The sequence below is a fragment of the Phalangium opilio genome, unplaced genomic scaffold, assembly GCF_054372755.1.
Source record: "Phalangium opilio isolate 3A_F unplaced genomic scaffold, DU_Popi_V2 ptg000390l_1, whole genome shotgun sequence".
Classification (NCBI taxonomy): domain Eukaryota; kingdom Metazoa; phylum Arthropoda; class Arachnida; order Opiliones; family Phalangiidae; genus Phalangium; species Phalangium opilio.
Genome location: NW_028324234.1, coordinates 172,761 through 196,240, shown reverse-complemented (window position 1 = coordinate 196,240; position 23,480 = coordinate 172,761). Strand labels below are relative to the sequence as shown.

At 39.0% G+C, this 23,480-nt stretch overlaps 1 protein-coding gene across 2 annotated transcripts; it reads left to right on the top strand.

Moving 5' to 3' along the window:
* Positions 1-195: 195 nt before the first annotated feature.
* CLS (cardiolipin synthase) lies at positions 196-22,124 on the top strand. 2 transcript variants are annotated; one of them, XM_089861549.1, is made up of 9 exons: positions 196-396; positions 2,800-3,100; positions 4,342-4,483; positions 5,869-6,006; positions 8,296-8,425; positions 9,579-9,664; positions 11,540-11,608; positions 18,895-18,986; positions 21,922-22,124. In XM_089861549.1, the coding sequence occupies exons 2-9, from the start codon at positions 2,820-2,822 to the stop codon at positions 22,007-22,009; spliced, it is 1,026 nt and encodes a 341-aa protein (XP_089717675.1). In that variant the 5' UTR covers positions 196-396; positions 2,800-2,819; the 3' UTR covers positions 22,010-22,124. The 2 variants fall into 2 exon arrangements, with proteins under 2 accessions (XP_089717675.1, XP_089717674.1); XM_089861548.1 differs by having other exon boundaries at positions 349-453.
* Positions 22,125-23,480: the final 1,356 nt, after the last annotated feature.

Here is a 23,480-nt window from a genome sequence, read left to right as displayed (position 1 = left end):
TCAGCTTGAGCTAAAAGCGCCTTTGCTAACGGGCCTATAACATCACACATTTTAAGCCAAAAACCACGCAAAAACCAAAGGAGTCAGCTTTTAACATGGCCGTCTATGGGAGTAACAACGTTTTTTGGCCTTAATTCTGAAAATATTAGTTGAAATCTCTTGAAATTTTAATGAGAAGTCTTGAATAACGTTTATTATTTTTAAGCGTAGTTGACCCCATTAGTTTTAAACAAAATTATGGGACATTTTAAAATTTTATTGGACAATGTCCAGTGTCCTGTGCTTATTTCCGGCCCTGTGCTACCTGCCGGGCTTATCTCCCTCGAAAACAGAATCGTCTGCTTCTTTAAAATTTGATGCATTTGAGGTTTTTTTAAAGCGTAAAGTGATATTTAGGTAGGTTGATTTTAATAACTCTTTGGGATATGACCGAAACCATAATTTTAGCTCAAGGTAGGAAGGTCAGATCAGTACAGGGTTTCATCTTCTAATTTGAGGTCCAAATTTAGATTCTATTAAAAACGTAAACCATTCCTAAAGCAAATACACGCCAAGCAGTGCTAGTTGGTTAGACTCCCAAGCAGCCATGGAAATAACACAGGTTTACAGGTCCAAAACCACTTTATTAATTACTCAGACTAGTTTTTTTATTCAGAAACCGAGGGTCACGAGTCCTAGGGACTTGTTTATTAATAGGGAAACAGCACGAACAATTCAGTGACGTCACCGGTTTGTAATTTTTTACCGCCCGATTTGAATTTTGAATCGGCCGCCATATTGTATGTGTCGCCCTCTACAAAAATACATTGAACTCTCGAAAGATGGTGCTATACTGTTGCGTTTTTGAGTGTAAAAGCAAAGCTGTTGCTGAAAGTCGTGAGAAATTCTTTAGAATTTCAAGAATAATAAGAAATCAAGGTAAAAAAACCTTGGATTTATCAACTTTTGGGACGTTATGCCCGGGTAATCATTTAAGCCTTGGCTCCAATTTACCATATTTTTACAGTAAGGATCCTCATAATTAACCAATGAAATTTTTTCTATATACCTTTTTTTAGTTGTTTCGGCTAAAGTTTTTTTTTTTTGCTCCTTTATTTTATTGACGAGCTAGGGCCCAAGTGACCTTTCTAAATAATCTGATTTATCGAAATTAATTTGTTGGCCATGTCTTCCACTATATTTATAAGGTGCTTTTTACCAATAATTCACATACAACATGGCGGCCATTAAAAAAAAACAAATCCAGAGTTCGCGGCTTCCGGGCGTGACGTCACTAGAATGTCAAAAACCGCTTCATGCTGTTTCCCTATTCTAAACTTTGATAAATATTGAAAGGGGACCAGTTTATTAATTCAAGGTTTTCGTCAAATTTCGACTCCTTTCTCATTGCAAGGAGTCTTAATCTTCTTTCCTAATTATCTCTACTCCTAGTCGTAGTGTCAGGTTAGTAGTACTCAGTACAGCGTTGCCAGACGTACGATAATTATAGTACAATGCGATAATTTTAAGAGTGTTTTCGAAGCGTACGATAATTATGACGCTGTACTAATACGCTAAATTCGATAATTCGGCTTCGTCGTACAATAATTGTACGATAATTTAGCGGGAAATCTAACTAATCTGGGCACAAATGGCACGCTAGAGGAAGAAAAAGGTGAAATGGGATGAAATATTGAACTTATTCATGTTTTAAGTCCAAAGGCAGGATGAGAGAAACGTTTGAAGACGTTATTGGTTTTGTCCATCTCCTTCAGGACCCTTGCAAGTTGTACCGCTTTTAGTATAATTACAAGGTCAATCAGAACACCGCTGGAGCGTACGATAATTTTGGTTGAAAATCAATAATCTTTCGTACGATAATGTAGTCAAAGATGGCTAAATAAAATTGTTAAAAATGATTTGGGACCATGTAATTTTATATTTATAAATAATTTTAAAGTGGGACCAGTAATAAAATAAATCGCACAGGGGTAACTGGTCTCAGGGACCAGTTTGAATATTGTTGATGTCGGGGTCACTGGTTCCGAGGACTAGTTGGAAAAAAAACCATATTTCCATGGCTGCTCCCAAGTGTAGTGAACTCGGGCTCCGTCTGGCGCTGTCTTTTGCTGAGAGGGAAATACCTAAGATGGCGTACACCCTCCCTAATCTACTAGTAATTAATGGACTGATCAATAGCATGATTAAATATAATTTAAGAGATAAAGTTAGGTTAAGCTTATGATTTGAGGGCTTCAATCCTTTCAAAGAATATGATACTAGGTGTATGATATGACTTGAACTCGTATTGTCAAAAGTGTCGAAGATGAATTCTCCAATTTCGCGTAATAATGCTTTCGAATCCACCTTATTCCCCATGCGTTTGACAAGGCTTAAAGCGCGTTTTTAACTGAACAAATCTGGGTCAAAATGTTACGTTATCTGCTTCTGAGCCAAGACGGGAGTCCCCACCCCCCATGCGTGTGACAAGGCTTAAAGCGCGTTTTTAACTGAACAAATCTGGGGCGAAATGTTGCATCGTGTGCTTCTAAGCCAAGTTGGACTCGGGAGTAAGTATTATCGACGTTGAAGCAGACGACGCCTCATTTTAGTCCAGATTTTTCTGTTAAGAAAAATGCGCGTTAAGCCTTGGCACATGCATCAGGAATAAGGTTGATCTTATTTGAATTCAATGAATAAAATAAAATCCTTTTTGACTGTTATTTCTTCATATATTTCAAAGATTGTCGAACCTATGCCTATATTCAAAGAATTTATATTTACTCTTTAAGTTCTTAACTTTTGCCTTTCTTTATTTAGGGCCAGTGTTGCGCTGGAAAATGTATGCAACATGTACCAGCCATATTTACGCTCATCTGGCCAAGATTGCAATACGTCTAAAATTTCACACACACTCAAATCTATTTAGAAGACATCTCTTTTCTCCTTTGTTGAAAAATACCTCGCCTCCGTATTTGTTTTGTCCCGTCTCTATTTGCCAAAAAGAGACTTCCAATCGCAATTTATTTATCTCGAGTACATTCTGGTGGAACAATGGTCGAGGTATTATAAAACCCTCTCTACAAAGATCGTACTGTGATAAGCCCAAGATAATAAATAGGTAAATTGTAAAGATTTATTCCCTCAAGATGCTATTAAAGGGAGGGTGAAAATAAAAATCAAGGAATTAGAATTATAAGACTGTAGCGGACACGCTACATTTGGATCGGTTACAAGACCTATCCAGGAAATATCTCAAAATTATTTAAAAACTCAAATTAGTTTGAGATTTCATAAAATTAGTACCTCAAACCAATCGCTTAAGGTCCTGTCATGGATAAAGAGTGTGCTTGAGGCAATTTGTTTTCATGCTATAGGACAGAGAACTCCCTATCCTGAACGACAGCTTATTCTGTATATACTTTGTTACAACATCGGTTGTCAGCACGCGCAGAGCTAGTTCTCTATGTAATCTAGCTTTGTGCCTGCTGACAAGAGACAAAGAAAATCATGATTTAAAATATTCGCGAATTTTTAGCTCGAATGCACGGACATCTAGGCCTTAGTTTCAAATACGCGTGAAATTGCCTACAGCCTACCACACGTATTTGAAACTAAGGCCTAGAGATCCTTGCACTCAAGCGGATATTTTAAATCATGAAGTTTTTCGTCTCTTGACAGCACGTACAAAGCAAGGTGACGTAGAGACCTAGTTTTGAGCGTGCTGACAACCGATGTTGTAACAGAGTATATACAGAATAAGCTGTCGTCCGAGATAGGGAGTTGCCTATCCTATAGCGTGAAAACAAATTGACTCACACGCATTCTTTATCCATGATTATCATTTACTGAAACTCAATAAAATATTAGAGAATTGCTCCCTATATTATTTAGAACCAACAGAAATGTTTCCCCTTGTTCTTTTTTTTTATAATTATACCTTCTTCGCGATGGGTATGCCAAGGCTTAACGGGCAAATTTTAACTGACAAATCCGTGTTAAAATTATGAGTTGTCTGCTTCAAAATGCAAACGTTTCAATATTTTGTCGCATCATTTTGACCCAGATCTGTCAGTTAAAATGATCTCGCGTTAAGCCTTGGCACATACACATACATTGGGAATAAGCCTTGGTACATTATACTATAACTTCATAAGATATGTTCACCATAAGTTTGGCACTGGAGATTGTCATGAAGTGAGTGAGGTAGGTCATAGATTCGAGGTAAAGTGACATAACGCCTGGTGATTGTGGCGCTGTCAAAGGCTTAGTAAAGACTAAATAGGAAAATGGGAGTCCTGCAAAATGAACCAAGTGTGCAATTTTTTGTACAATGTGATGACGTCACGCGTGTACTTTTAGAAATGGCGAGAAGCAGCAAAAAGAGGAAGCAAATGATGACGTCATATTTAATTATGATTCAAGAGCAAAAGCCAGATTAAGGAAAACGAAGCAGAAATTGAAGGAAACTAAAGTTCTAGTCACAAAGAAAATGGAAGATATTGTAAAGCAAATAATTTTCTTCCATAAGGACCGCTATAGAGAGCTTTCAGAAGGGATAGTAGTACTTCACACCCTCCCAAGTCTTGGTAGCCATATTGGGGGGTCTCAGCTTCATTCCTGCTTTAAACGCACCAATATGGCAGGGTAAATTATGTCACGAGACTCAGCTCCTCAGGCTCCAACTGAAAGCTCTCTATATAGGCAAGCAGGAATGCATATAGCTAATGGGAATCATTGTGCACCCATACCTTCTACTTGTTAATTTCTAAGCCGGTTTTGTGGGCGGGGCTTGTGTGTTCTCCGTCACGCCTCATAATTCTGACTTATTTCCAACTGTGATTTCATTCGTTTCACATCTGCTTATATTCCTAACGCGTGTGCTCTTAATTCTGACGCCTTTATAACTGTGATTTCATTCGTTGGTCGTCTGCTTATATAGAGCTATATCAGTTGAAGGGCGGAAACGTCACAGTTGGGACTGCCAAATGCCAATAAACGGAGCCGGTTTTTTTCCCTCGCTCCGTGCGGGCCGCTGAAAAACTCTATGCTAAATTTCGCGCACAATAAAGCCCCTGGGCGGGGACTGGCGAAACCCCGCCTCCAAAACTCGCCTTCCCTCCCCCGAATTGAAATAGCTTTATTCCTATTGCTTGGGCAATTAAGTCGAGAGGTCGTACGACTGCGACCAGGGAGCACAAATAGAATGGACAGTCAAAGATAGAAGGGGGAAGGTAACTAAAACGGCCGCCCAAGATGGCTCTCACGCGCACCTACCTCGGCGCACAGCCGAGGAGTAAGACGTCACGTCATCTGTTCAGAAGGAAATTCAAAAAGGGTAAACACGAAAATACGGTTAGAGGCTCACACCAGAGATCAGCATGGTAACTGTAGCTTTGTCTACAGTTAGTTAACGCGTTTTTTTACCGAGGCCAGGAGTATCGCCTAAGCCTCGGCCGTCATACTGGCCGAAACGTAAACAAACTTCTCTGATTTTTTTGCCTCTCCGTTGCGCCGATTGCGCATGTGCGGCACGCTCTTAGAGAGCACTGGTAATGTTTTTAAAGGGGGGGGGTGGCGCTGACGGGAATTTGGTCTCTCTGATTCTCCTTTCAACTTTTGCTCACTGCTGCTCGGACATAGCAACGCGAGGTCAGGAGTGGACGCAATGTTCAACGCGCAATGAGATAAATTTTTCGCGAGGTAAAATTCGTCATACATAATGATTAGTCTAGCTCCTCCCTCAAAGCCCGCCTAGATACGTTGAGAAAATGACTGCACAAACATTCCTATTAGCTTATGAATTCCTGTGTGAACTTGAAAACAACAAGACGTTATTGGTTTTATTGATCTCCTCATTTTGGGGGACATTATTAATCCTTGTTATAGAAAGAAAACATCTTTACAGTGCCCAATGCTCTGTGTGTTGGACGCATTGTGGCCACGCCCTTTCTGGGTTATTTAGTCATTCAAGAATCCTTTGTACCAGCACTGTCACTATTTGTTTTCGCCGGTTTAACTGACTTGGTAAGAATATCATCTATCATTATTCCCGAATAAATCCCGATGATTGAGGCAAGACTTTTAAGTGACAAATTTGGGTCAAAAGGATGCGTCGTCTGGTTCAGAGTAGAAAAATTTGACCAAAGCATTGAGAACAGTCTGGGACTGCAAAGAAGGCATTGGCGGGTGGCTAAAAATTATTTGAAATACGTCACAGACATCAAGTGATGCCAAGATACAAAGGCTCCTCATGGAGTGGAACTGGACATCTAGTTCTTGTTTTTCGCGAGATTGCAGTGCCAATTCCATGAAATGGTAGTTTTCAAAATAAAACAAAATAAGCTTCTTTGAACCACGCCTCTCCTTGGTCACGTGCCTAGCTCTGACGTATTTCAAATAATTTTTACCCACCCGCTGATGCCCTCTTTACAGTCCCTTTAATTGCTTGAACTAGTTTTTAAATTCAAAAAGTAGGGCTTACTGGTCCTCGTTAGCAGTTTATTAATTGCAAATCTATAGGAGAACGAAGGTTAGAACCAATGCGGAGACCAGTTTATTATTTCGGACACTAAGGGGGGTTACTGGTCCCAAGGACTAGTTTAAAAAATATCCTTATTCCCCAACTGAACTTAAGTCTCTCATTTTAGTATTAAGTCTTTGTTTAGAAAAATACCCCTAGAATATGTTACTTGTTTTAAGTAGTCTGCTCTCGCGTCTCAACAAGGAAAAAGCGTAGTGTAGGCACGCCGCGCAGCTCTCCTTAAGTAGAATCAAAAATAAATAGGGGAAAGTGTCGGACTGCCAAATTTTCCTGCCTTTACCTTAGCTTGACATGCATTTCGAGACGCTCGAGCGCGCGAAATGGTATCAACCAATCAGATTTGTAGTTGATGATGTCATTCTTCCCGAAAATAACGCTCGTACGCCACCAAACGGGAGAATTTGGCATAGGCGTATCTCAAGGAAGAGTCACAACCTGCGCGCTCTGTTCTATTTTCTTTAGTGATTTTTTGAACGAGGTTAAAGTTTGTTTAAATAGCACGCCGAAATTAAATTAAAAATGCCCCAGATGTTCTTGAATCATCATTTAATTCAAAAATACTCATCGTTAAAATCCTTTAGAATTTCGTTTAAACTTGGGCCCTGGGTTGTCATTATAAGCTAAAACGTTTTTCTATTAGTAAATAACATCAATATTGTTACGTAGGAATTAGTACCGAGACGGAGTTTCTAACTTTAACTTTACAATTTTATTAACGATAAGCGGAAAATATACAATGACAATAGGCCGTAGGAAACTAAGCCTTGGACGGACGGAGATGTTCGACCCGTGAACGCGACGGTACGCGGAGAGCTCCCGTACGGAGGAGACTTCGCTAGGGGCAAGAGCATTTCGTTCTCGGTACCCTGGCTTAGTCTAAGGGATTAGGAGCTGGCTTTTTCAGCTGGCGATCCTACCCCGAATTGGTAAATAACATCTATATTAACAAACTAAATTAATACAATCATGTACATCATCAAATTAAATTGTGGCGATAAACTGCAGTGGCCACGGTTAGCCTATGTCAAAAGCAGCTAATGTAAAATAAAACCGCACTATTTCTTCACGCGCAATATCACAAATTGTCTTAGGTACGTGGTGAATGGGCGAGGGGGATGAAACAGATTTCGCGAGTATGCATTCACCCCTCCAAATGCATGTCACAGACGAAGGAGAGAGTCCGACACTTTCCCCTATTTATTTTTGGTAGAATTAAATTTCGTTAAAGGGTATGAGAAGCTTCGTTTGAAAAACAACCTCTGATTTATATAACAAAAGATAGAATTAATTTCTGTGAATTCAAAAATATCAAGCTTTTAATTCTCCGATTTCTGCAAATTATTTGGCCGCAATATGCATTTGAAAATGCTTCATATCAAATTATTTGAAATCCACTTTTCACGAAAGGCTAAAACGTTTCCCGTATGCTGACGTCACAGATATAATTTTTCACGTGAGATGGCGCCACTCTCTCCGCTATCAGTACCAGAGTTTAGAATGGCGAGAAGCTCGAGACGCGTATAGGATTTCCGCGCTTTTTTTTTCCCTCACGTCATAGTGATGTCATCAAACGGGCGAACAAGCTCGACAAGACAAAATTCTTGATATATCGAAACTGAGTTTTCGTGATTTTTCAATGGATTTTAAAAATTGAGACTTTGGTTCAATTATATTAAAAACTTGATATTTTGAAAGTAGAGACTTGAAAGTGTAACATAACACCACTTTCGTGGTAAAATATGATGTGAAATTGTAAATTAACTTTGATGTAGCTGGATGGATATGTGGCAAGAAACTACCCTAATCAAAAGTCAAAATTTGGTTCGTTTTTGGATCCGGCAGCTGACAAATTTCTCGTTGCAACTCTGTTTCTTACTCTGACAGTCGCTGGGTTAATACCTGGTATTTTATAGAATAGAAGTTAAAGGGCCTGTAAAGAAGGCAGTGGCGGGTGGGTAAAAATAATTTGAAATACGTCACAGGCACCAATTAAGTGACTCCAAGATAAAAGACTTCATATGAAGCGGGACTGAATTAACACCTTGCCCTTTTTTTCGCACATTTGCAGCGTCAATAGAGCTATTTCAGAGGGGGTTATGGCTACGTCACCAATGCTATTTGCCCATAGAGAAAACCCTCATAAAATGGCCGGGCCGCCCTACACTCAAAGGCAGGCCCAATTTTCGTAGCAGACGAAATTTTTCTCCCACTGATATAGCTCTATAGGGACTTGGCAATTCGGGCTTAACTCCGCCCCCAGCGCCATTATGGAATGTTTTTTAACAGAATGAAAGCTATATAAGCCCTCCTCCTGGTATGTTTTTTAGCACTAGTGGAAGGTAGCCTGACGTTTCATGACGTAGTAATGCCAAGTACCTATTCCCCAAAGTGGTAGTTTACGAAATAAAACGAATTAGGTATTTCTTTTAAACCACGCCTCTAACGTATTTCAAACCATTCATACCTATCCGTTGATGCCTTCTTTGGAGTCCCTTTAAAGCGTGAAATCATGGAATAAGAATGCGCGTGAAAAAAATTGTTTTCACGACGCTATAGGATAGGCAACTCCCTATCTCGAGCGACAGCTTATTCTGTATACACTCTGTTACAACGTCGGTTGTCAGCACGCGCAAAGCTAGGTCTCTATTTAACCTAGCTTTGTACGTGCTGACAAGAGACGAAAAACTTCATGATTTAAAATATCCGCATGAGTGCAAGGATCTCTAGGCCTTAGTTTCAAATACGTGTAGTAGGCTGTAGGCAATTTCACACGTATTTGAAACTAAGGCCTAGAGGTCCGTGCACTCGAGCTAAAAAACTCGCGGATATTTTAAATCCTGAAGTTTGTCGTCTCTTGTCAGCACGCACAAAGCTAGGTGACGTAGAGACCTAACTTTGCGCGTGCTGACAACCGATGTTGTAACAGAGTATATACAGAATAAGCTGTCGTTCGAGATAGGGAGTTGCCGATCCTGTAGAGTGAAAACTAATTTCCTCACGCGCATTCTTTATCCATGGTGAGTGAAATGTTGATAATGTGTTTTTTTTTGCGCAGTTCCGTTAACATGCCTGATAATAAGTCGGGATGTTTGCTTGTTTGGGGCCGGCTGCTATATTCGATATATATCTCTACCAGAACCAGTATGTTATCTCTTCACTTCTTTTTTTAAGCTGGGTTTTCACACGCGCCTATTGTTATAAAGTGATGATTTTTCACAGAAGTGGGCTCTTTGTAAAAGGGTTCATTAAAACCTGGAAAGTCAGCTATGGGGAAATAAATTCAGTGAAAACTCAGGGATATTCGTGAGGCTTGTCCTGAAAGGGTTGCTCCAGCTATAAATCACCAATCCTGTAGTTATTACTCCAAATAAACGTCTCCTGCAGTTACTAAATAGCCTTGTACCTGGAAATATTACGGAATTATATGAAAAAAAAATTCCCATAAGTTGTAACAAATGTGGATGAGAGGGAAAGTATGACAATGGCCATAGAGCCTGTGTTAAAAAACGCGGACATCAAAGTTTCGCCAATAACTATTTAGCCTACTAGTGACTGATGGACTTGCAAACTCGCGACTGAAAGTAGTTCAGACATTTATGCTCCTTGGTTTAACCATAGCCCTCTCGATCACGCGAATCGCGACGCAATCTGCTCGCGCTATAGCTAAATTACAGAGATTTGTTTTAAACGTATCTAGTTTTATGTGCTCTTCTATTGCTTCGATAACCTTACTTAAATCCATATTATACCTTTTATAACATTACCAGCTACTCTGTCCTGTCTACAAACACAAATCGAGGAAGTTCTAGCATACACAATAGCAGACGACGGTAACCGCGCATTAACACAGGACCTATTTTAAGGGAGTGAACAGGCCCAGTATAGCTACGCCAATAAAACGGTCAACTATGGCGAAACTCTGATGACTCGCGACTTTTGGCCATTTTCATACTTTTCCTCTCATCCACTTTTGGTTGTTACAAAAAATTTTTTATTGGATTTTAATTTTTACAATTTTCTGCGGCTTTTGAAAACCCGGCTTGATCGCTAGCCATATTTCACAATAGAGTGGTTTAAACATGGATTAACTAACGCTAGGGATTGTTCGTTCCCCCTAAAAGATAAAGTATACATGTTCCAAACGCCCCCTAGCAGCAGCTACTTTCCCTAACAGCATAAGGACATCATCTCTCTAAGGGCCCAAGCGCATCTATTAGCAAAAACATCTAGTTCTGCTAGATGTGACGTAGATTTTGTATTGGGGCTCCTTCCGAATTTTTCGTGAAATTCGCGGGAGAGAAAAATAATTTTCAAAATCAGCCGCGACCGATATCCTAAGCCGGTCGGGGTCTAGACGCGAGCTCTGAGATAACGCTCCCAAGCGGTTGGGAATCAAACTAAAACAGGCGGGGAGGCGAGAGAGGAAGGACTGAGGGGAAAAAATAAGTAAGAGAATTTCCAGAATCCCCCAGATCTCTCAGACACAAGAGGTAAATTCGCGCTTAGTAAAAATCACGAAGAGCTGTCGTGAGAAATCTTTGAAGGAGGGAAAATGTTCAATGCCGGGTTACTCTGCAGCGAATGCGCTCGGCCTCTGTTTAGGCTATACAATTATTATACCACTTGAGATGAGACGGATGGCTGACCAAATCGGACATACATACATTTCAACCGTAACATAGAATCTTGGGCCCTTAGAGAGAGATAATGTCCTTATGCTAACAGGAAGTTATACGAAAATTGGATCACATATCACGTGTCCTATGACGTCAAAATTAAAATCAAATTTATGTTGCCTAAAGATGGCGCTATATCTACATCCGTTATGGTCCAATAAATTGGGGGAATGAAGAGGGGAATCAAGAAATAATTCGGAACGTGTAGCTGGCGATATTAATACATGGGAAACACTGTTAGTGAACAATCCTTAGCGTTAGTTAATCCATGGAGTAGGGGTGCTTGAATCTCGCCAATAATAAATGTTTTTTCTCGATTAATTAATTTTTGTACTTGCAGAAAACTTTGAGAAGGTATTTTAATGCCTCTCTTGCCACAGCCAGCGTGTCTCCAACGTTTATAAGCAAGGTCAGTATAGTCTTAACTCGAGGGGATGGTGTGACCAATGAGAATATAGATGGGGTGTGAAAACAGGGGCAAGTCTTGTTTAAATACCTTTTTATCGCGCAGTACAGAGGAGTTAACGTTTGTGACGTGAAACACGTTGAAAGTATATCGTAGGCGGCGCGACGGTAAACCAATCAATATCGAGCAAGGAGGAAACTTTCTCGTTCTCCTAGCACAGGGTCACAGCCCACTAGATCATGTTTTGGCTTCACGCGTTAAGGCCTGTCCAGACTGACGCATTTGCGAGTTCGCATCTTCGCTTTGCTTGTTTGCAAGATCGCGCAACTGTCCACATTAGTTTTTTGCTACTTTGCGTCCTCACCTCGCGAAGATACAAATTTCTTGCGACTAAGCCAAGAATTTCGCGCCTTCGCGAGAAAAGCACCAATCACAGGCGAGAGGAAGGCTGGGGCGAGTAGTTTCGTTTTTCTCTTTGGACAACGTCGATGGAGAAGGGCAGATGGCGCAATGATTGCTCAAACTTGATTGGCTCTCAGAATGGGAAAAGCAAAATTTTTCCGTGTATCAGAACAGAATTGCAACTGTTTTCCTGATCTGTTGCGAAGATGCGAATAGACGAAGGCGCGAACACGCGAGCGCGAGTTCAGTGTGGACAAAGCATAGTAGATGCCCGTCTAATCGAGGGGTCGGACTTCGGCCAAAATCCCGTACACTTACCCTGAAATAACTTTGAAAATCCTAAAATCCCGTTTAAAATCCTAAAATCCCACTGAAAATCCTAAAATCCCTTTGGAAATTCTAAAATCTCAAAATCCAAGTCAAAATCCTAAAATCCAAGTGAAAATCCGAAAATCCAAGTTAAAATCCGAAAATCCAAATGGAAATCCTAAAATCCAAGTTAAAATCCGAAAATCCAAATGGAAATCCTAAAATCCAAGTTAAAATCCTAAAATCCAAATGAAAATCCTAAAATCCGAATGAAAATTCTAAAATCCCTTTCAAAGTAAAAAAAACTTCAAAATCACGAAGTTTGTATTAAAATCTAAAACAGCTTCTTGCTAAAACTCAAGAGGCGACGAAATGTGCGCGAACACGATGTTTGAAAAGGAAATCAAGCTCCTCGCAAGAATTTTACACGGATACGTTTCAGCCTTTTTGAACCCTCCCCATCCGCCTGTTGTTGATGGCTAACAGCCCAAGCTGGTAGGAGTTCACCTTATCAGGGATATTAGATTTTAATACCTCTTACAACCCTGGCCTTATAAGTATCCTCCCCCATTATCCTTAATTACCTCTCCGTGTGACGTAGTCCAGGAGAGGTTCTGTAACGGCCGTGTCTGTGTGTCTGTCTGTGTGTCTGTCTGTCTATCTGTATGTCTGTCTGTCCGTTGTTACACCCACATGACCGCGTTCGCAGTTTCCAAATCGGAGCAGACGTGTTCGCCATTTCCGAAATGCTTTCACAGTCACGGAAATGGCTCCTCTACTTGAGTTCTCACACCACCATCTTCTGGTCTTTGTCCATCCCACACGGACACTAGTCTGTACATACTGGCTTCTAATCACCACCGTCTTCTGTTCTTTGTCAATCCCACATTGACACCCGTCTCCACTTACACTGGCTTCTAACACACCACCATCCACTGGTCTTCCGTCTATTCCACATAGACACCAATCTGTATCATTGGCTTCTACTCCATTATCATCGTTTGGTTTAAGGATATACGCGGCGATCAGCTAGGGTTACGAGAAACGTCTACCCTCCCTAAGGTGGGATCGCCACCAAAGGTTTTCGCAATTGCGCTTTTTCCTTACTATAATAATGGAAACGAATCGTATATATACCCCAAAATTTGAAGAAGGCGGGCAAGAGGGGTACCCTTCACTTTAAACGTCAATATTAGCAAAGTTTAAGATGATAATAGGTATAACTTTATTTTAAACCATTTAACTATTATTAATGTTAATTATTGAAGATTAAAATAATTAAAAATAATTATATTTATTTAAATATTAAAGATAAACCTCTCGTGCAAAGAGAGAGATTATCATTGCCTCCTATATCTACCTAGGCCCGTGCATGCGATATATTTCCTTCATTGCCTCCTATATCTATCAAGGCCCGTGCATTGTGATATATTTCATTCATTGCCTCGTATATCTATCAAGGCGCGTGCATTGTGATATATTTCATTCATTGCCTCCTATATCTATCAAGTCCCGTGCATTGCGATATATTTTTCAAAACAACAACAAAATTGGGAAGCTCCTCTCAGAAACATAATAATTTCTTTTCTCTGTATATGAAATGAAAATATGGATAATATTGCGCTCCTTTAATGGTATGAACCCTTGCCTGTTTATTAATATTTTACGTAGGAGTAATACGTTTTTAGCGAAGTCTAGAGAGGATAAACGTAAGCGAGATTGTTTCGGAAAAAAAATACTGCTTCCACAAATAGGTTTATACTCCTTGTTACTGTTGTATAGACTAATCATGATAAAAGCTTAAAAAATTACGAGATGACAGACCTTTTTTATCCTCTTGTTTTATTCTTAATAAGAATATAAAACATTTATTTTGTATCAAAAAATATTTTTTGGTGCTAAGATTGCTTTAAAAAAATCCAAACGGTTAGGCATTGGTAAAAAAGACAAGTGATATTTTTCAAATCTAATGAGATAACGCCCACCTAGTTGAAAATTGCCCTTTTTAATCCGCGGGAGCCATTCTTAATGAGAATTTCGATGCTAGTAGGTTGTCAATTAAACTACCGGTATATATTGTTGTTGGAAATTGGATATTAAGTCAAATTAAGTGCTTGTAAAGAGCGAGCAGGTTTTTGCCGCTTCATTTTGTGAGTATTTGATTTTTGTATGTAAAATGGAAGAAGATAATGTTGAGAGTAAGGATGAAATGCGGACGCGCAAAGCGCGGGAAAGGATGAGGGCAAAAAGGTCGACGTTTTCATTGGATACTTAAGGTTATATAATCTTCTCGACACGGAGAGGTAATATTTTGGTTTTCCCAACTTGTCTTCCTTAATCTTCCATGATCTACAGATGCATAAAACGCTCGACACCAGCTTGAGAGCTCACTGAAAGCTATTACAATGGACTTATCTGTGTGTCTGTCACCGCGTTTGCAGTTCCAAAATCGGAGCAAAGGTATTCGCAATATCCGAACCGCATTTGCAGTTCACAGTGAGCAATATTAGCATGTACTCCAGCATCATCGTTAGGGTTAAAATGTACGTGCCGATCGGCTAGGGTTACGAGAAACGCCTAGCCTCTCAATGGCAGGGCTTCCACCAACTGATCAGTGATCAAGAAATTGCGGCATTTTACCTCGCCGAGTGACGTTGACGTCACGGAGAGGCCTTACACTGGACGTACGATCTGGGGGTGTGTGTGAGTCTGTCACCGCGTCCGCATTTGGCCAATCGGAGCAAACGTGTTCACAGAAAGCAATTTTTGGCTTCTACTCCCATCGTTAGGATTAAGAAGTACGCGGCGATCGGCTGGGGTTACGAAAAACTTCTTACCTCCCAATGGCACGGCTTCCACCAAAGGATAACGCAATTGCGGGTTTGCTTATAACTAAATTCCCAAAGTTGTTAAAGAGGCATACGCTTGAATTCAAAGATCAACAATAGCTATGTTTAAAATGACTTTTGGAATAAAGTTTTTTTAAAAAGATTTAGCTAGAATTAAGGTAAATTAATGACGATTATTTAATTTTTTAAGGAAAATCTCGTAATTGCGTCTCGACTCGGAGAGGTTTATTTTTGTTTCCCAACTTGTCTTATCATTTAATATGAACCAATTGCCTTATAAATTTACAAAATCAGTGAAAAAGATGGTCGCTAGAAATCAAACATTAAAAATAGCTATGTTTAAAATTATTCTAGGAATAAAATTTCTTAAAACGACTTAACTAGAACTAAGGTACATTTCTGACGATAAAATAATTAATATAAACTATATTTGTTTAAGAAAAACCTCTTAATTTGGTAGTTAGCCCTCGTCTGACCTCGGAGAGGTTTATTTTGGTTTCGCAACTTGTTCTATTATTCTACAGATAACTGTCGGATAAGTTTCTACTTCTTAATTGTTTCAACATGTTACGATGAAAACTAGTAGATAGGCCGAGTGTTATAAGTAATAAAAATCAATTTAATTTTAAGGGTTCTAAAACGGATTTGTTGTGACGGTCCGCTTATTTGTTCACATAACTAGCGCCACTCCCCTGATATGCATTAAATATGGTGTCAAAATATGATGAATAGGTGATCTACTTTTAACTTTAAATTTCGGTTTTTACACTACGCTTAAGTGGTAGTATTGTAAATTGAATGAAAACAATATACTTGGGATTGAAATCCGACACTGGCATAAAATTCAGGCCTCAGAACACTATAATAATAAGTTGAAAACTAAAATCAGGGTCAGATTCCCAAAATACCGTTCAAAATCCTAAAATAAGGGTCAAATTTCCAAAATACCGTTCAAAATCCTAAAATAAGGGTCAAATTTCCAAAATACCGTTCAAAATCCTAAAATAAGGGTCAAATTCCCAAAATACCGTTCAAAATCCTAAAATAAGGGTCAAATTCCCAAAATACCGTTCAAAATCCTAAAATAAGGGTCAAATTCCCAAAATACCGTTCAAAATCCTAAAATAAGGGTCAAATTCCCAAAATACCGTTCAAAATCCTAAAATAAGGGTCAAATTCCCAAAATACCGTTCAAAATCGTAAAATAAGGGTCAAATTCCCAAAATACCGTTCAAAATCGTAAAATAAGGGTCAAATTCCCAAAATACCGTTCAAAATCGTAAAATAAGGGTCAAATTCCCAAAATACCGTTCAAAATCCCAAAATCCTGGTCAAAATTCCAAATTCCCAATCAAAATCCCAAAATCCTGGTCAAAATTCCAAATTCCCAATCAAAATCCTAAAATCCTGATCAAAGTTCCAAATTCCCACTCAAAATCCTAAAATCCAGGTCAAAATTCTAAAATCCTGGTCAAAGTTCCAAATTCCCACTCAAAATCCTAAAATCCATGTCAAAATTCTAAAATCCTAAAATCCAGGTCAAAATCCTAAAATCCAAGTCAAAATTCCAAAATCATTTTGAAAATCCCAAAATCTTGAAATCCCGTACACAAAATCGCTCCATGTCCGACCCCTCGCGTCTAATAGTTGATTTTATAAAAGAGGAGGAGCTTATGGAGAAAATATTGCCCTCAACGTCATCTCGCTAGAGCGAATGAAAGCATGGGTGACTCCCATAATCCCCCTGGACATAATCCCCCCAAAAATTTCGCCCCGTCCAAATGGGCATAAGACAAATCCCCCCATTTGCAGACAAAATCCCCCCAAACTGTTTGCAATACCTTTCACTCTTGTGAATTATACTTTTGCATTATTATTAAAGATAATCTTTGGATTTGGGCTTCCGTTTACCTTTACTTCTAAATGCCTATTATCTGGGGGATTTTCAATAAAATGATCCTTTCGGTAGGATTTTGTTGAACAGTTTTCCTTTTGGGGGATTTTGTCCTGGACGTTTTCTCTGGGGGGATTTTGTACAAACACGTCTAAAATCGGGGGGAAAAAGTCTTGGCAAATCCAAAATAGGGGGATTTTGTCCGGGGGGATTATGTCCAGGGGGATTATGTACGAGACCCTGAAAGCATAGCCCACTTGATCACGCTGTTTGCTCAGTTACAAGCGTGATCGAGTGGTCTAAATGATGACCGTTAAGCCTTGGCTAGGTAGTTAATTCGCTTTTATTTTAGAATTTAAGTAAGATAAGTGTTCAATTTAGTATTAAAATTAATTTATAAGGTTTTCTTTCTCGCTTTCAAAAATTCCATGGCCAAGGCTTAGACTAATCAAAGCGACTAGCTCCTAAATATTTTTAGTAACGGAAATGCTACCCTGCAATACATTTAGGCCACGTGACTTAGAGACGAAACAACGTTCCAACAAGATGGCCAAGACCACTAGTTTTATTTTATAAAATCAAATATTGCAACCTCAAAACGCGTATCACGCATTTTAAGCTAAAAATCAAAGTAGTAATTAAGGTTTTTAACATGGCCGTTGGTTGAAGAGTTTCAAATTAACGTGCAAAGTTTTGAAACAAATTGTTTACTAAATAGGTAGTGATTGTGCAGAAACAAAATTTTAAAGGGAGGGTGAAGTGTAAAATCAATTGATTTTTAATGGATTCTTGTACTAACTAAAAGACTAGTCTGCATAATGAAACATTCAGAAAATATACCTCCGAATAATTTTAAAATTCAAATTAGTTTCATATTTTATGTGTAATTTTAAATAAGGACCTCTGACCAATCGCGTAACGCCCTGCCTTCCTGTTAACAAAATTCCAGTTGCACGCTCTACATCTCGGCGCCACGATTATGACATCGCCCGCAAATTTTATCAAATCTCATGATAAATTTCATTTGGCATGGAGCGTGCCAACGGGAATTTTGTTAACAGGAAGGCAGGGCGTTACGCGATTGGTCAGAGGTGCTTATTTAAAATTATCCATAAAATCTGAACCTAATTTGAATTTTAAAATCATTCGGAGACTGTATTTCCTTAATGTTTCACTACGCAGACTGGTGTTAAAATATGTAGAAGAATCGATAAAAAATCACTTGATTTTCCACTTCACCCTCCCTTTAATCAGGGAGAGAGGGAGAAGCCGCCTAATGCTAACATAACTCGTATCTAGCGGGAAGGGGTTGAAAACGGGGGTATGAAAAACTATGTACTCTCTCTCTCTCTACCTTGGGCAGGCTGGGAAATAGCACACTTCCTCTGGTCCAAAACCAGTTTATTAATTGCTTGGACTAGTTTTTTAATTCAAGAAGTGGGGGTTACTGGTCCTCGGGACCAGTTTATTAATTGCAAATCTATTGGAGAGCAAAGGCTGGGACCAGTCCGGAGACCAGTAAATGATTTCAGACACTAGGGGTCACTGGTCCAAAGGACTAGTTTAAAAAATATCCTTATTTCCCAGCCTGACCTTGGGTCATTCGGTGGATCACTGAGCATGCGCGAAGTAACATCACGAATAGTCCCTACATGAGATAAAAACTTTGGATTTTGCGCAGTAGAGCTCGCGGTGGCCCGGGCGATACTACCCCCGTTGGCTGGGAAATTTACTTCCCCCACCCAAAAGAGAGACACCTCGCGCTATTCACGCGGCATCTCCCTCTCTCCCTGCTTTAATAAAGGGTTTGAACGTTGTTTTTATTCTTTTCCCAGACGAACACGGCAGTGCAGTTATGTTTGGTGGCCGCGTCTCTAGCAGCGCCAGTTTTTGGCTACGTTGAACACGAATACTTAAAAACATTATGGTAAATGCAAACTAAAAATCGACACCCAATTTGAATTTCTGTATTGAAAAAGTGCGATCCCACTTAATTCTTGGCCTACTTAACATTGCATATATTCATCCACCTTTCTATATTTTATCAAGTACTCTTGAATCAAGTTGTACTTGTACTCAAAACGTTTGAACGAGGGGTCGGACGTTTGTCAAAATCCAGTACAGTCTGTTAAAAATCTCACTTATTAAATCTCAAAATCCCAAAATCTCTCCTCATAATCCCGAAACCTCACCTTAAAATATAGAAATCCTGAAACCTTAACATAAAATCACGTCATCTCAGGCCAAAATATCATAATTTCACAATTTCGAAATACCCTTTGAACCTCGGAAGAGTAATACAAAATTTGGACTCAGACCACCTAACCCATGGACAGGCAAAGCCATTTTAAACCCCCGTTAACAAATGGCAATGCGCAGCACACGCCCTGGCGCGTCTACCGACCGCAATTTATCGCCAAAGAAAATTCGTCTGTAATGGTTCGGGATACTTTTTAGCCAAGGCTTAATGTTAAACAGACTTTATAATATCAAAAATAAATAGGGGAAAGTGTCGGACTCTCTCCTTCGTCTGTGACATGCATTTGGAGGGGTGAATGCATACTCGAGAAATCTGTTTCATCCCCCTCGCCTATTCACCATGTACCTAAGATAATTTGTAATATTGCGCGTGAAGAAATAGTGCGGTTTTATTTTACATTAGCTGCTTTTGACTGAGGCTAAAAGTGGCCACTGCAGTTTATCGCCACAATTTAATTTGATGATGTACATCATTGTTTTAATTTAGTTTGCTAATATTGATGTTATTTACTAATATTAAAACGTTTTAACTCAGGGCCTAAGTTTAAACGAAATTCTAAAGGATTTTAACGATGAGTATTTTGAATTAAATGATGACTTCAAGAACATCAGCGGCATTTTAAATTTAATTTCGGCTTGCTAACGTTTTAAACAAACTTCAACCTCGTTCAAACGCGAAAATAACACTAAAGAAAATAGAACAGAGCGCGGAGGTCCGAGGTTGTGACTCTTCCTTGAGATAAGCCTATGCCAAATTCTCCCGTTTGGTGGCGTACGAGCGTTATTTTCGGGAAGAATGACATCATCAACTACAAATCTGATTGGCTGATACCATTTTAATTACCTCTCGCGCGCTTGAGCGTCTCGAAATGCATGTCAAGCTAAGGCAAAGGCAGGAAAATATGGCAGTCCGACACTTTCCCCTATTTATTTTTGATAATATACAATACCAGAGTGATATTTTCAAGAACTAGCTTGATAGATAGTTTATGAATCTTCAATGAGAGAGAGGCTAAAATAAATAAATAATGAAATTCAACTCACTTTTATAATTTAGTCCGATTTTATCGCCATATCGGTGACTGTATGGAGACCTCTACTCCTTAACAAAAAACAAAATGGCGCGAATTTTATTAGGGTTTGGAGAAAAACTTCCAACATCCGCCGCCACAGCGCTAGTGTCAGGCGTTGCTCTAAACAAACCTAGCTCCCTAATCAGTTGCCTGTCCATGGGTTTGGTGGTCTGAGGTTTGTGAAAATACTCTTAACAAACTTAGAAAGGCACTGATCATTGTCGTCGCTGCGCAATTCTTGCACAAATTCAAATTGGGCTTAAAAGCGAAATTTTGGTTTTAAGGGACTGTAAATGAAGCTCCGGCGGTGGTTAAAAATTATTTGAAATTCGTCAGATGCACTTGAATTAGGAGAGGCGTGGTTAAAAGCCTTTTATTTTATTTCTAAAACTGCAATTTCGCTAAGAATAAGGACGGGGTGTCTAGTCCCACTCCATCTTGGCGTCACGTGGTAAGAGTGACGTATATCAAATTATTTGTACCCAGCCACCCGAGGGGGCCGTCGCTCCTTCAAATCGCTGCAAAAATCAGTGAAATCACTAGTGAATCTTTCGAATCCCTATTTAAAAAAAGCGAAATCACTAGTAAATCATTCGAATCCCTATAAAAAAACCAGTGAAATCACTAGTAAATCATTCAAATCACTATAAAAATCAGTGAAATCAATCGTAAATCAGTCGAATCACTAAACAAAGCAGTCAAACCAAGAAGTCATCAAATCATTATCGAATCACTACCAAATCACTCGAATCACTACCAAATCATTTAAATCGCTACCAAATCATTCAAATCGCTACCAAATCATTCAAATCGCTACCAAATCATTCAAATCGCTACCAAATCATTCAAATCGCTACCAAATCATTCAAATAACTACCAAATCATTCAAATCACTACCAAATCATTCAAATCACTACCAAATCATTCAAATCACTAGCAAATCATTCAAATCACTAGCAAATCATTCAAATCACTAGCAAATCATTCAAATCACTACCAAATCATTCAAATCACTACCAAATCATTCAAATCACTAGCAAATCATTCAAATCACTACCAAATCATTCAAATCACTACCAAATCATTCAAATCACTAGCAAATCATTCAAATAACTACCAAATCATTCAAATCACTACCAAATCATTCAAATCCTCGACAAATCATTATCAAGTCATTCAAATCCTCGACAAATTATTATCAAGTCATTCAAATCCTCGACAAATCATTATCAAATCATTCAAATCCTAGACAAGTCATCAGTCATTCAAATCATTTTCAAATCCTTCAAATCACATAAATCTAATCGAAATTATCGTAAAATCATGAAAATCACTCTCAAATCATTCAAATCCGCTCCAAATCATTCTTAAATCATTGAAATCATCAAAATTGATAAAGATTCGTACACTCTGATGCTTAATGACTGCCCCCTTGCAGCCGCCAATGCCTTATTTACAGTCCCTTTAAAGGCTTTCTTTCCCTCAATTCTTCGTTACTTGTTATGTTAACTGGTCTTTGTATATTATTAGGTACATTACAGCGAGCACGACCATTTTATCAGGAGCTAGTTACGTGTTCACGAAGAACACCTACAAAATATTTAAAACGAAACTATGAAAACACCAGTTAGTTGAATTGTAAATAGTTTGAAACAAGAACACATGTTTTTTTTTGACCTTTTGTACAAATTTAGTAATTTTTATATTCATGAATTAAAACATGAATAAAAAGAGTAGAGTTCTCTCAAAATTAATTTCCCATTATCTTCTTAAAGCATAGCGCGGCTCCAATGGATCCCCTACAAGTTGACTTTCCTCCTGAACTCCGGGTTTAGCTTGGCAAAGGCTAGTGGGCGGGGTTTATAAGTGCACTTATAAATCCCGCCCACAAATGCCTCCTGCCTTCGACAAGCCAAAACTGGAGTTTGTAAGGAAAGTCAACTTGTAGGGGATCCATTGGAGCCGCGCTATGCTTTAAAGGGTGGGTGAAGTGTAAAATCGAGTGATTTGTTATCGATTCTTCCACTAATTACAAGACCAGTCTGCATAGTGAAACATTAAAAGAAAATACAGACTCAGAATGATTTTAAAATTCAAATTAGGTTCATATTTTATGGATAATTTGAAATAAGGACCTCTGACCAATCGCGTAACGCCCTGCCTTTTTATTAACAAAATTCTCGTGGCACGCTCCATGTCTCGCGCCACGATTATCACGTTGCGCACAATTTTTATCGAAATCTCGCAATTAATTTTATTTGGAGTGGAGCGTGCCACCAGAATTTTGTTAATAAAAAGGCAGGGCATTAGGCGATTGGTCAGAGGTCCTTATTTCAAATTATCCATAAAATCTGAACCTAATTTGAATTTTAAAATCATTCGGAGACTGTATTTCCTGGATGTTTCACTACGCAGACTGGTGTTATAATTTGTAGAAAGAATCGGTAAAAAATCACTTCACCCTCCCTTTAAACGGGTTGTCGTAAAGGGAGGGTGAAAAGGATAATCAAGCGATTTTTTTCGTCAATTCTTTTATGAGGACCAGTCAACTCCACCCCTCGATTATGGGACATCTAGTGGCATTTGTTTAAACTAAACCAGGCTTGGAAATGCTGAAAACGAGGGGTCCGACATTTACACGAAATCCCGTACGCTTCTCGCGAAATCTTTCACACAAAAATCACGAAATGTTTGAAGAAATTACGAAATCAAAGAGGAAATTCCGAAATCTTTGGCGAAATCGTGAAATCAAGAAGAAATCACGAAATCTTAGGCAAAATCGCGAAATCAATGAAGAAATCACGAAATCTTAGGCAAAATCGCGAAATCAATGAAGAAATCACGAAATCTGTGCAAAATGACGAAATCTTTGGCGAAATCACGAAATCCCGTACGCTTTTTTGAGAATGTCGGACCCCTAGGCTGAAAAGGTATAGTCTCAATTCTCGCAGCGTGAAGTTAAGTTGTCCAATTGGTAACTGTTTCAAAAAATTTTTTAAGCCATGCACTAACTCACGCTTTCTAATAGACCTTTTCACATTTAGAGCGAGGGTGAAAAGGGGGTAAAATTCTCGAGAGGTGAGCATGCG